General features: G+C 56.4%; 1 protein-coding gene across 1 annotated transcript in view; it reads right to left on the bottom strand.

Annotated features, from left to right (window-relative positions):
* Nucleotides 1–5,931: 5,931 nt before the first annotated feature.
* CATSPERD (cation channel sperm associated auxiliary subunit delta) overlaps nucleotides 5,932–13,532 on the bottom strand; it is a 40,311-nt gene continuing 32,710 nt past the window's right edge. The window contains exons 17-22 of the mRNA XM_025043461.1: nucleotides 13,049–13,101; nucleotides 11,223–11,297; nucleotides 10,210–10,338; nucleotides 8,607–8,790; nucleotides 7,377–7,534; nucleotides 5,932–6,201 (exon numbers count right to left, since the gene is read on the bottom strand). Of these exons, the coding sequence (XP_024899229.1) occupies nucleotides 5,943–6,201; nucleotides 7,377–7,534; nucleotides 8,607–8,790; nucleotides 10,210–10,338; nucleotides 11,223–11,297; nucleotides 13,049–13,101 (858 nt within the window). The 3' untranslated portion in view covers nucleotides 5,932–5,942. The remainder of the gene's footprint in view (nucleotides 6,202–7,376; nucleotides 7,535–8,606; nucleotides 8,791–10,209; nucleotides 10,339–11,222; nucleotides 11,298–13,048; nucleotides 13,102–13,532) is intronic.

Genomic DNA, 13,532 nt, shown 5'->3' with positions numbered 1-13,532 from the left:
TAATGTGTAAGAAATCAGGAATCAAAAGGAGATGGAAGGGGGCCTGGCCCCCCGGCCTGCCCCCTCCTCCTGCAGAGGAGAGCGGGGCCCTCCTGCCCCAGGCCCTGGGCTGTGTCGTGGTGCAGAGGAGGGTGGGGCTTGGCTAGAATTTGGGGGCGGCTGGGCACGGGGAGGGGAGGGCAGGGCGCTGAAACCCAGTGCCTTGCGTGTGCCCAGCACCAGGCCGCAGCCTGCAGTGCCCCGGGCCGTGTTCATCTCCCGGAGGGTGGGGGTTGGAGACAGCTGCGCCCCTGGGCACTGGCCCCTCCCCACCAGGGGCTGTTTCACAGGCTGTTCCATCGTTTACATTCGTCCCCGTTTGGCAGGATACTGGGACAGAGACCGGACACCGAGGCCACAATCAGGAAGCAGCGCGGGCGCCGGCACCAGCTCAGCGGATTCCCATCCAGAGGCTGAGCCTGATCCCTTTCATACACGTCTTCCACTTCCTCACGTTCTCTCTGCGTGAGGAAAGTGTGTTCTGATTGGTCGGTGGGCCGTAAGGGAAGTGAGTGACCAGGGCTGGCGGTCTATGCCATGTCAGCTGTGACACTGAAAAGTCCCTTACCTGTTACAGGAAGGGAAGAGAACAACCTTCAACCGCTAGAGGAAACAGCTCGGCCTCCGCTACCACGTTCCCCGCTTTGATGCTCGGGTCCAAGATTGGGTCAGAGAGCATCATCTTCACCCTGTTCTTGGTCTAAAGGCTGGTATTTCCATACTGTATGACCTGACTACCTATCCTGATTCCCCCTTTACATTTATAGTCTCAGGGGTCACAAACAGCTGTCTGGATGGCCATCTTGGTGGGGTGTCGCCGTCCTCAGGTTTCTGCCGTGCGTGGATTGGCCAGCTTCCGTGTGACCAAAGCGGGGCCGATGTTCTTTCGATCTGCACGTCCAGTCGACATCTTCCGGACGGTTAGTCCGAGGGGCTCGGTGGAGTCTGCAATGCTGTCCCAGTCTGTGGCCGCGGGCTTAAGCCTGCTGTGGTGAATCCAAGGCATTATCTCGGCAAGCTTTACCACAGTGGGGGTGGACAGGATTACGGCGAGTGGGCCCCTCCAAGGAGGCTCTGAGAGCTGGATATTCCATTCCTTGGCCCACATCAAATCTGGCCTAAGGAAATGGGCCTCAGTAGTCAGACTAACAAGCAGCCTCTCCCTAACCCAGTGGTCAAGAGCCTGCGAAGTGGTACCCAGGGCTTGTAACTTCTGTCTGAGTCAAGTCGCCTGTTTCCTTGAGGTCTCCTCGTAGTCCCTTGATGAGTGGCGGTGGCCGCCCATACAGGATCTCATAGGGGGAGAGCCCAGTCTTCTCGGCTGGGGCCGACCTGATTCTTAATATTCCCATGGGGAGGACTTTGTCCCCAAGAAGATGCGTCTCCTGACATAGTTTTCCCAACTGAGTCTTAAAGATCCCGTTCATGTGTTCCACCTGTCCTGAACTCTGTGGTTGGTAGGCGGTACGCGATTTCCGTCTAATATTTAAATTCTTGGCTAGAAGCTACACTGTTTCTGCTACAAAGGCTGGTCCGTTATGTGAGCCGATGGTAATTGGTAGCAGTCTGGCTACTTCTCGGGCCTTGTCAGTCCGGGTGGGGTAAGCTCTACCCGACCAGAATATGAGCACACAAGGACCACGAGCTACCCGTGTCCCCGGGATCGGGGCGTCTCAGTGAGGTCTACTTCCAGGTCCTCAAAAGGTGTTCCTCCCACACCGTGGACTCCCGGAGGGGCCCGGGGCCCCCATCGTGCGCTGTTTCAAGCTCATACCTCGCATCGTTCACACACTACTCGGGAGCTGCCAGAGAGCTGGGGGATGCAGAAATCCCGGCCCAATGTGGGTCTTCTGATAGAACTGTCCGAAAAGGCTGAGGCCAGGGCCTCGGGAACTGCTATTCCCTTGTCCTCAAACGTCCACATTTTCAGTCGTAAAGCAGGCATCCTCATGCTGTGAGCACTTAGGGTCCCACTCCGCTCAGGGACTGGGGAACAGGGCGGCGGGCAGAGTTGGTTCTGTTACCTTCTCGGAGATCACGAGCTTTGCTTCGCGATCCGCTTTGCGGTTTCCCTGAGCGGTCACAGTGTCTCCTGTTTTGATGTCCCCGGCAATGCCTGATGGCTACTCTCTTAGGGGCCCATACAGCATCTAGGAGCTCAAGGACCTCTTTTCCATACTTTATGTCTTTCCCCTCTGAGTTGATGAGGCCTTTCTCCTTAACTAAGGCCCTATGTACATGGAGAGTGGTAAAGGCATATTTGGAGTCAGTAGATATATCGTCGTGTACTTCTGCCGCCAGCTGGAGGGCGCAGGTCAGTGCAATGAGCTCTGCTTTCTGGGCAGAGGTTCCCCTAGGCAGAGATTTCGTCCAAGTTAGTTGGCCTGTGTTCCATTCTCAGGATTTTCCCACTGGAAGGCGAAGATCGGCTGGCTCTGAGGGGCCAGGCGTGTGAAGAAAAAGGCATCCTTCAGATCCGGACGTGAGACCTGTTTCTCACGTATGGGCTCTGTTCCTGGTCTGAGCTCTACCAGTACTGGGGGAACATTCCGGGCTAGTCCAGGGGGATTGTCTTCAGCCCATACCCCAGGTATTTCGAAGGGGCGCTCAGGTCTCGGTTGTGGCCTTCCTACGAGACTGTGGAGGCACCTTTCCTCTCCTTGGGGCACCGTGAGCGTCATGATCCTTGCTTCTGGTTTCCCCAGGGTTAGGGCTACTTGGCCATGGGAGGTGAAGGTTATCTGGGACTCGTGAATGACCTTGTGGCCTCCCAGATGGCATTGTTGGGGCAGTGGGAAATGGCGACAAGTCTGGCTGCCCGTAGCCCCCAAAATGGTGACCTCTCTGTGTGAAAGGGGCCTATGAGTTGAGTCACCACAGAGTGTTCTGCCCCCGTGTCTACCATGATGTCAGTGGCTTGGGCCCCGGGGCTCCTGGGGACCTAACAGAATGGAGCCCGGTCTGGCCTGCTCTTCTCTGTAGTCTCCCAGGGCATCTTCTGGGGTCTCGGGTGGTCGCCGTGTCGGCTGGCACCATCCTTGGAACATGTGGCCGCCGCCTCTTGGGCCTGGAGTGGGCTGGTAACTGCCCAGTCATTGGGGACACTCATTTTTCCAGTGACCCTTTTGGTGGCTACGAGCGCACTGGTCCCACCCCAGCCTCATTTCTGGGTGAGCTGGTTCTTCCGGTCACCTTTTCCTCTGTCCCCGGCCCAGCCCGTCGGGGCGCCTCTCCGGGAGTGTCCTGATCGTTCCGCCACGGTCCGGCTGCCTCCCGTCGGGCGTCTTGGTCTCGGCGGCCACTTCCGTTGCCACCTCTAACAACTGGCCGGCGTTCCTGCCGGCAAAGCCCTCCAATTTTCGCAGTTTGTGCCCGATGTCCCCTTGGCCCGACCGACAAAAGCTACATTAACCGTCTTCTGGTCTTCGGCCGCCTCTGGGTCATAGGGGGTGCGAAGGCGAAATGCCTCACACGGCCTCTCTGGAACTGGCGTGAGCTTTCCCTGGGTCCCTGGAGGACCTCTGAGGTCTCACTCCTATTCACGGCTTTCTTCCCTCCTTTCAGACCACCTAGGAGGGCCTCCTGATAGCGCTTGAGCATCTGGGGTCCCCTGTCCTCACTGGGGGCCCATCGGAAGTCCTCCTTGGGGAACTGGTTTTGGGCATAGGCCCGAGTGTTTAAGGTCCCTGCTGGGGACACAAAGGTGCATCGGCCACCCTGTATGTGGCCATCCTGGTCATCGAATATGGGCCCTGTGTTTCACGCAGGGGCGATTGGAGGGCTTCTCCTCCAGAGACTGCTGCTTTGGGTTGGGTTCCGGTCGGGCCATGGGGGTCAGGACAGGAGGTGGCAGAGAATCTACAGAGGTCATCGAGGACGAAGTGTCCGTAGATTCCAGGCTGTTTTCACATGGACTTGGGGACAAGGGTCGCAGGGGCGTAGCCGGCTGCTCCGGAGCCCTTGGCAGGGGTGGAGAGGGAGTAGATGTGGCGGCGTGTCCTCTGGCTCACTTAGCAAGATCGATTTCTTTCTTTTAGGTCGGCATTTGGAGGTCGCAGCGGCCTGGGCCAACAGGGCTCTGTGATGCTCTTCTAGACAGGCCCTCGACCAAGGGGGTCGGATCGGAACCACGGCCTGCTCTGCCCTACAGTGACCTGGTGGACCCTGGCTATGACCGCCTTGTCCGGGGACCCTTCTGACGGCCACCGCATATCAAGTGAGGGCCAGTCTGCCTCACAAAAAGTACGAAGTTTCTGGGGGGTGAGCTTCACACCATAATCTCCTCAAAAGCCCTCCTTAAATATTCTTTTCCCTGCATCCTATGGGGGTCTGCTTCCTCTCTGACACCCACATTCCACCCGTGGGAGGGTGACGCACACGCACTCGGGACTTGCTACGCCGTCTCGGGCTGCTCCCCTTGCGGACACCTTCCAGGCACCTCTTCACGTATGATCCAGCAACCCCACTTCTAGATACATACCCTAAAGAATTGAAAGCAGGTCCCAACAAGACGTTTGTATCCCTGCGTTCACACCAGCTGTGACACTGAGAAGTCCCTCACCTGTTACGGGAAGGGAAGCGAACGACCTTCAACTGCTGTGGGGAACCGTTAGCTCGGCCTCCGCAACCGCACCCACCCCGCTCTGCTGAGCCAGACCCCGCTTTCCTACTTCCCTCAGCTTCCCTCTGAGCCCCAGCCTCCAAGGTAGCATTTGGGGTATTTGGAGGCAAAAGTCCCTGACGAAGGGAAGGCCCTGGAAGAGGCAGGGGCTAAAGTAGGAGGACGAGCTTGTTTTTCTTAAAGATGGATGCGGACGAGGGTCAGGAAGCCGGTGCTCCCTGACAACCTAGCATGTCCCCTCCTGGAGGCTGGAGGGTCGGTGGGGCCTGGCCGGCTCGGCCCGCGAGGCAGGGGGACGGGTCACTGCGTGTGTTTGGGAATGCAGGTGTCAACGACTGGGCAGTTTTAACGACAGTGGGATACATTTTTTAAACTAAACACCACCTGGATTTAAAATGAAGTGGTGAACTCCCTCGGATGGATGGATGGATGGATGGATGGATGGACTATCCATGCACATTGCAGGTGCATATGTATACATATGATCTCTCCAGCTGCACGCATCTACGCACACGTACCTGTGTGCACAGGCTCACGTATGGGCACACCTGTACACATGCGTATGTTATCTATGCATGCATTCATGTACGTCACTCGTAGGCATACACACGTGTATAGACGTCCATACTTACGTATATACAGACGTGTGTGCACATACATATTATCCGCGCACGTGCCTATACTTGTATGAATGCTATATATGTACACTTATGTATACACGTTACATACAGATCTTATGTGCACACGTACTATTAGTCATTCACGTGTACATGTGTACACACATTCACCTGCACCTCACATATACACGCACATATACTTATGTGCATATATGTGCACATGTATATATAAACGTGTACGTGTTATCTACGCGTGTGTATAAATAAACGTATACACGTGAGGTACATGCTTGCGAACTTTTGTTCACGTACATGCCAACCCACGTGTGTGCGTTCGTCTGCGTGAATATTGGGCTTGTAAACAAGAGACGGGATCCCACCAACCTGTCGTCTCCAGAGTCCCCTGCTTTTCCTCGGGTTTAAGCTGCTCTAACGGCACACGTTGCCGTCTTACCCTTTTCCGAGGCCTGTCTGTCACTCGCCGTGTGCCTATCCCGGTCTGTGTCACCCTCTCCTATTGATTCGGTTTGGGCCGCCTCCTTCTGCTGGCGGCACTGTCCTTCAGGGGAATTTGCACATCCAGGGAGGCCGGGCAGCGAAGGCAGGTGGCAGGAAACGCAGCCTATGAGTGATGCTCTCAGCCACCTGCTCGTTTTACGTACTCTTTATTTTGAGACAATCCTGGGCCTCTTCAGTGCATGCGCAGCACCTGCATGGGAAACGCAGGTCCTGCCCAGACTGGCCCAGAGCCCTTGGACCCTGTGGCCCCACTCCGTGCGCAGCACTTTGGGGATCATGTAGGCCAGCCACACGGACAGCAGAATGGCCAGCATGAGCAGGATGATGGTGATCTCCGGGGGGATCATGGGCAGTGGGAAGGCCCCATACACGTAGACGCTGAAGATGGTCTCCAGGTGACAGTAGCTGTAAGAGGTGGGTGGGGAAAGGCCATGGGGCACTGCCTTTGGGGGCCCCACATTCACCCCAGCAGACAGGTTAAAACCGAGATCAGGGACCTGGGCCGGGGACTCAGGGCGCCGAGTTCCATTTATACCCACTTCATCTTTTATCCACTCTGAGTCTGCTTTCTTATTTGTGTATTTTGGCACTGGTCATATTTTTCTCCTGGGACTCCTGGGGTCCCCTCCTTTGGGGACAAGGAGTCCCCCCTCCATGCCCAGGCTCCATCGCAGTGTGGAAGGGGAGTAGGGGCCGGACAATGGCCACAGGCATCTATGAAGCGGGTGGCCAGTGGGAGTAGCAGCAGGATGGGCAGGAGAGGTGTCCCAGGAGAGGGGACCCGGGGGATGGGAGAACTTGGGGTTCTGCTGGAAGCAGAGTGCAGTGAGAAAAGGTGACAAGTCTCTCTCTCTCCTGGATGTCCCCACCCTTGTGCCTTCCACCCAGGGCCATCCCAGAGCTGGTACCTCTGGTCCAGGGTCCTGGGCCTCTAGGGGAGGCATGGCCTCCATGTGCTTTGAGGTAGACTTTGTACCCCACCCCCCGTCTGGAGGGGACAGATGATGGGGGCAGAGGATGGTCCCGCATGTTCCCCTTCCCAGTGGGAGGTGCTGCTGAGCTGGCCCCGCACACTGGACATGACCCAGGGTAGTCTCAGCCTGCGTGGCTGTAAAGATTTAACGACCGTTTCTCAGAGTGGGGGTGGAAGTTGGGAGCTGGTCTGCAGAGTCTGCCGATCCCCCTGGTGAAAGTCTGGCTGTGGCCGAGTTCACGTGAACCGGCTTACAGAATCCCCGAATATTTCCAAGTCGGCTCCTGCACACCATCACCCAGCTGCGGCATGAGACTGTGATTCTGGCCCCCAAGGGCAAGCACGTGTGTGGCCGCGGTTGCCGCTGCTCCCCCAGCGCCCTGCATGGGCTCTGAACAGGAGTTACTTAGTGAGTGACCACAAATGTCATCCAGGACTTCATAACTCTTCCTGGGGACAGTCTGGGCTGTTGGGGGAATTGTGGTTTATGCAGGAGCTGCCGAGGCAAAGGGGGAAACTGGGTTCCCCACATGTGTGTGCCTGTGCCCCAGGAGAGCCGGCCGTCCCCACAGAGGCCCCGGGCACAAGGCGGTTCACCCCCGCTCACCTGTAGTATGGATCCACGATGGAAATGAGGAAGATATAGAATCCATTCCTTTGATCAAAAGTGACCTTGTTGTCTGTTGGACCTCCCAAGATCTGATAAGGGACGTCCGGCCACTTCAAGGGAACGTGGTTGTTGGGGTCACGGCAGCTGACGTAGTTCTGGGGAAAGGACAGGCATGCTCACAGGCCGTGGGGCTGGGTCGGCCCCGCCAGCGCCCACAGACCCTCCGCCGCAAGCACCACCCCTCCGAGTGCGGGGTCCGGCCCAGTGCCCTCTGGGCGGGCCGCCCTGCGAACGCACGCGGCGCAGAAGGGAACTGTGCGCTTTAAGACGATTAGTTGGATGCTATGTGAATGCCACCTCTGTTTAAAAACACGGAAAACCAATGTCACCAGAGAAACAGATGATCGAACTCACGTGACCCAAGGGCGTGTTAAAAGAAAAGGAGCCCAGCGTCCGCCGGCGGGAATGGGGTCAGGGTCAGGGGCGTGGGGCGAGCGCCGCCTGGCGGTACCATCGCCGCTTCGCGCCTGTGGCTCGCGGGGCGGTCGATGGAAACTGTTCAGGGACCGGACTAACGCGATTGCTTCCTCTCGCGGACAGGCGCCCTTTTTTGTCAGCCGCGTACAAGCCAAGGCACGTGATAGAAACGCTCGCCGAGCAGAACAGATGGCGAATTTAATTAGCCCCTTAGTAATGGGCATTGGAACCTCTCCGGAATTTCGCTCAGCACCAGCGGTGCCTGCAGCTGCGACGTGGCCGCCTGCCCGCGGTGTCCTAGTACACGCTCCCATCCCGATCCCCGTGTGGACTGAATGTCGGCGTTCCCTCGAAATTCACATGTCGAAACCTAACCCCCGAAGGGGTAGTATTAGGAGGCGGGGGGCCTTTGGGAGGTGATCAGATTGTAAAGATGTGCCCTTATAAAAGGGACCCCAGAGAGTCCCTCGTCCCCTCTGCCATGTGAGGACACAGAGAGAAGACAGCCGTCTAAGAACCAGGAAGCAGGCTCTCACCAGACACCTAATCTGCCGGTGCCTTGACCCTGAACTTCAAGCCTCCAGGACCGTGAGAAATAAATGTCTGTGGTTTATAAGGCTTCCCCCGAGCCCTCTCTGGTGTTCCAAGCGAACCGAGATGGCCCCCCACACACACACACAGGGTGCTGTCCACGGTCACCATCTGACTGGTGGTGACCTGTTTTGGAAATAATTGGGGAGTAATTGCTACCTCTCGGTCCCAGTTTAAGGGACCTATGTCGCCTCTTTCCTTAATAATGCTGGTCCAGTTCTGGGGCTGGGAGCTGCAGAGCGCCGTGCGGGCCGTCAGGGAGTACGTGTACGTGAACAGCCCATTCACCTCCAGCAAGACGTACTCCGCCTGGATAACCTCCTCGAAACTTCCGTCCCGCCACCTAGGACACATGCAGAGGATGTGGCTTCAGGGGAGACATGGCAGCCCTGTGTTGGGAGGCCATTCTGGGGAGGGGGGGCCACAGAGCACAGTGAAGGCCCCCCCAGGCCTCACTAAGCTGACACTTCACAGTGAGATTGCATGAAAATGATGTGATGTCCTATAACCGAATAATGTCACTCGTAAGTAAACAGATAAATTAATAAGCAAGTAAACCGATAAACGTAAAATCCTTCACGCCTGTCCTCGGATATTTTTCTGACATCTGCAAACATGCAAAACGTATACATTAAGGCCTGGTAATTAGGATTGCTCTAAATCAGTATTTTGAAGTACGTCGTGTTGTCTCCTGCTGGGTCAGAGCTTACCTCCCTCCTCCAACGGGACCCTTTCCCATCCTCACCCCAGCTTGGCATGCACCCCACACACGGCAGCCCCAAAGTAGAAGCTGGCCGTTAGACCACAGGCTCAGTCCTCTGTGCCTGGGGGTGCGACTGCGGCCAAGTAAGCGAGATGTTCTAACGAACCTAAATGTCCACAGGTTAAGCCGGCTCCCGCCACCCTTCAGTCAGTTAACCAATCAGCCGGTATGCCAGGCGCCAGGCTGAGCCGCCAGCCTGTATGTGCTTATTTAAGTGAATTCCCTTTTAATTAAGTGGAAGAGCCAGTTCCTCAGGCGTACGGGCCACATTCTGAGTACTCAGTGGCCATGCAGAGCTTCCGGCTGCCCACTGGGTAGCATAGAATTATGGAACATTTCTACCACTGTAGAGAGTTCTGGGCAGTGCTGGTCTGGGGCTATAATGGGGTCAAGAGGTGTGGCTCTAGCCCCTGAACCCCCGTACTGAAGTGGCCCTACTAGATCAACCACCCAGGTAAATGTAGAAATAACACTGAAATGGGTCCCCCCAAATTCTGATGTGGAAGCCCTAACCCCCAGGGCGGCTGTGTTTGGAGGTGGGCCCTGTAAAAGAGCAGACTGAGGCTGAGCGAGGTCATAGGGTGGGCCCGATGCCACAGGAGGGGAGACGCCCGAGGACACAGTGGAGGTGGTCTCTGCAGGCCAAGTAGGGAGCCTCGGGGGAAACCAGCCCTGCTGCACCCTGACCTTGGACTTCAGGCCTCCGGGACTGTGAGACAATCGCAGTCTGCTGTCTAAGCACCCCAGCCCTCCACGCACCGTCTACCCAGCTGAGACAGTGGGGTGGGGTGGGGGGCTGTCTGAGCTGAGGGTTACGGAGGAAAGGCGAGTTGGGTGTCACAGGGAGAGGGCACAGAGGGGGCAAAGGGCTGGCAGGCTGAGAGGGTCTGGGGTGTGGCGGGATGGGCAGAGGGCGAGTGTTACCGGAGGGGGACGGGGAGACTCAAGGGCTGGGAGCTGAGAAGCAGGGGACACCTCCCGGCCCCATGGGGAGCTTACAGTTCCACCACGGGCTTCCATGGGGTGTTGTAGTAGACGAGGAGGGGACAGCCCAGCTTCTCGTAAGGGTAGGGCACCACCAGGTCCTCGGTGGACCCCTCTGTCTGAAAGTCAAAGCTGTAGGCTTCCCTATGCAGAGAAAGAGGCCGCGGTGAGGCCCTGCCGGGGACCGGATGCTCCCACACACCCCACCCCCAGCCCTGGCTGCTTCGGAACGGGGGCCTCTGAGGCTGGGCCCAGGGCCGAGGTCCAGACGGCTCTGACGGTTAACCACATGCGTCCACTTGACCGGGCCACAGCGCCTGGCGGTCAGACATACCCCGGTGTTTCCGTGAGCGTGTTTCGGGGGAGTGAGATTAGCATTTAAATCCGTGACTTTGGAGTAGAGCGGGGCCCTCCCCATGCAGGTGCAGCTGAAGGCCACGACCGCGAAAAAATGGGACCTCTCTCTCTGCGCCCCTCTCTCTCTCTGGCTCTCAGTCTCTGCTTCTCTCTGCCTTTCAGGCTTCAGCTGTCTCTCTGCTCCTCTTTCTCCATCTCCGTCCATCTGTCTCTCACAGTCCTTGTCACTTCCCTCTCCCTGGAAACTGCTGACTCACTTGCTTTTGTGCCCCATGAGGTCTAAGTGCAGCCTCTCTGGTCAGCGAGCCCAGCAGTGCCAGTTTCGGCCTTGGCTGTGGCCCTGGACAGCTGACCGGCTCTTCGTATAAGACACCTATGAGTCTTCTCATGGGGGCAGGACACACCAGCATGGGGGGGGGCTCCCCATGCCCGCTGCCAAGAAGGACTGAGCCCCACCCCATGCCCACTCGGTGGCACATGAGGCGAGCCCCAGGGCATAGAGGGTCACCTCCGCCCGCCACCCCCTCCTGCCTTGGCTGACAATGTCTGGCCAACTCTGCTAGCTCATATGAGCAGGTGGCCAGGCTCCGTGAGCTGGCGGCAAGCTGGGGAGGGTCTGTAAGGTGCGGGTGGGCACAGGAGGGAAAGGTGAAGGAAAATCTGTGGCTCACTTCTCGATGACATAGCTGTAATTGTTCTGAAGGGTCACAGGGTCCAGGATGCCTTTGTTGCAGGCTGAGATCTCGCTGTAAGCAACAAAAGACCGTGAGAAGGTGCCCGACCCCACGCTCCTCTCTTGGACACACACATATATACACCTATTGATTTGCTAGTCTGGCCTTTGTATCTCCGAGATGCTCCAGGCTTATCTTGCATTTTCCCCGCCCAGCCCAGAATCGGCTGTTTCTCCAGGGGGCCCTAACGCGTCACACTGGAGACCAAGATCACAGCGCAGAGCATCGGCTTCTGAGACTGTCGTGCCCTTGTTCTTCTGTGTGCTCTGCCACCTGGGCACGTATCCTCAAGCTATGTAGTCGATGGTTGCCTGGCTTGGGGTTTTCGAGACTGGAATGACGCTGTGCGTCGATGTCTTTCACTCCGCTCCCTTGTTTGTGTGACCCACCCGGCCAGTTCGGCCTCATTCGTTTTCATTGCGCTGTGTAGTCCAAAGCATCGCACCTGGTTTATCCACCCTCCAGGTGATGGACATTTGAGCTGGTGTGCTTCCGGCGTGGCGCTATTAAGAATAACGCTGCAGAGAACGTTCTGGAATCTACGTCAGAGCAAATGTACGTGGGCGGAAGTGCCAGGCTGACAGGCGTGCTTTCCAAAGCCGCTGCGATGTGTGCACGCCCACCAGCCACGTCTGCAAGTCTGCGGCTGCTGGGCGGTCCTCGGCTTCCCCGGACTTGGATCCTGGGCAGGCCCTGAACGTTCCGCCATGCCGGCGGGAAACAAGAGTCTCTAATAAAATGATTGTTTTCATTTCCCTGTTAAGTGAAGTTGACCACCTTTTCAGCATCTTGTCATGTTTATCATCCTTTTTTAAATTTTGTTATTTTTTCGAAAGTGCCTGTTCCAGCCCTTTGCCCATTTTTGTCTATTTGTTTATCTTTTTTTTTTTTTTTTTTTTATTGTTTGTAGGAATCCTTTACACATTCCGGATGTAAGTCTTTTGTTGGTGACATAGGTGGCAAATATCTTCCCCGGTCTCTTTATGGCAGAAGTCTTTAAAACATTGTTTTAACAACCTTTCCTGCCCATACATTCTAAATACGCCATTCATTGATTCAATAAAGCGTTTCTCTCTGCGGGGGAAAGTCTGGTAAAATCGTCACCTGAGTGTGTGGCTCAGGGTGCAGGGAGCGCCGGAGCCAGCTCCTGCTGGGTCCTGCAGGGTTTGGGGGGCCAGTGGATGACTCGCGGGCTAGCCCGAAACTGCCGCCATGGGGGTGTTTACACCATGAGAATTGGCAGATGCTGCAAATTAGGGCGCCTGCTCGACCCAGAACTGGGTGCTGGGTGTTTACCGGCACCCCACTGCCCGAAAGGGCAAAAGGGTGGTAATTTGGCCAATCTGCAGGTTTTGTTTTTTTCTTGGATTCTCACAGTTCCATTCTCTGGGGTAATGGATACTGGAGGCAAAGTTCCCAAATTTTTCAGCAGCAATTAAAACCAAAAACCTTCCACGACTTTAATCAAAATGAGGAATTAGTGACTGAAAGAAAGAACTAGAACGTGCAAACCATTGGGGAGGAGGGAGAAAGTGTGTCAAGGAGTCGGTGAAGGAGGGGAGGCCCCTGTGCCAGAAACTCAAACTTGACTAACTCAAAAGTATAAATTACTGACCTGTTTATTATGGGAATGGTAAACAGATACACAGACAGACAGGATAACGCCACCCAACTTCAGCGAACGCAAAGCCACAATGAACCCTCTCGTCCGGTCCCCACACCCCACTTCTCCCTGCCCACCCCAGTATCAACAACACACTTACTTCCGAATGACGATCTTCTTCTCCAGGTCACAGCCGATGGAAATGAGTGCCGTCTGCAGAGGAGAGCGATGAGGATGCTGACTGGGTCTGTGAGGACCACGAGAGCCCAGCCACGGTGAAGGTCCATGTGGGGACACTCAGCCCCGGAGGGACTGGAAACGTGGTGCCCGTACCCTGACGAGGGGAGCTCAGGCACCTGGGAGCTCAGGCCCTAAGAGCCTGCCCAAGCTCCGGGGCGTGGCTAAGGTCCCCCCCCGCCGCCGCCCCCTGCCCGCCTATCTCTTGGTGGCTTCTCAGAGACCAGAACCCAATTTATAAACTCAACACAGTGCTTGGCATACAGAGTGCAAGGGAATGAATGAATGAATGAATGAATGAATGAATGAATGAATAGGCGTCAACGAACAAACTGAAAGGAAGAGAAAGAGGGATTTCGAGTTAGCCTGACAGCCTTACGGTCATGCCTCTGAACCTGGGGCGTGGC

This window comes from Pteropus alecto, unplaced genomic scaffold (assembly GCF_000325575.1).
Source record: "Pteropus alecto unplaced genomic scaffold, ASM32557v1 scaffold30, whole genome shotgun sequence".
In the NCBI taxonomy this organism is placed as follows: domain Eukaryota; kingdom Metazoa; phylum Chordata; class Mammalia; order Chiroptera; family Pteropodidae; genus Pteropus; species Pteropus alecto.
Note: the sequence above shows the minus strand (reverse complement) of the source record. Positions and strands in the feature narration are given on the sequence as shown.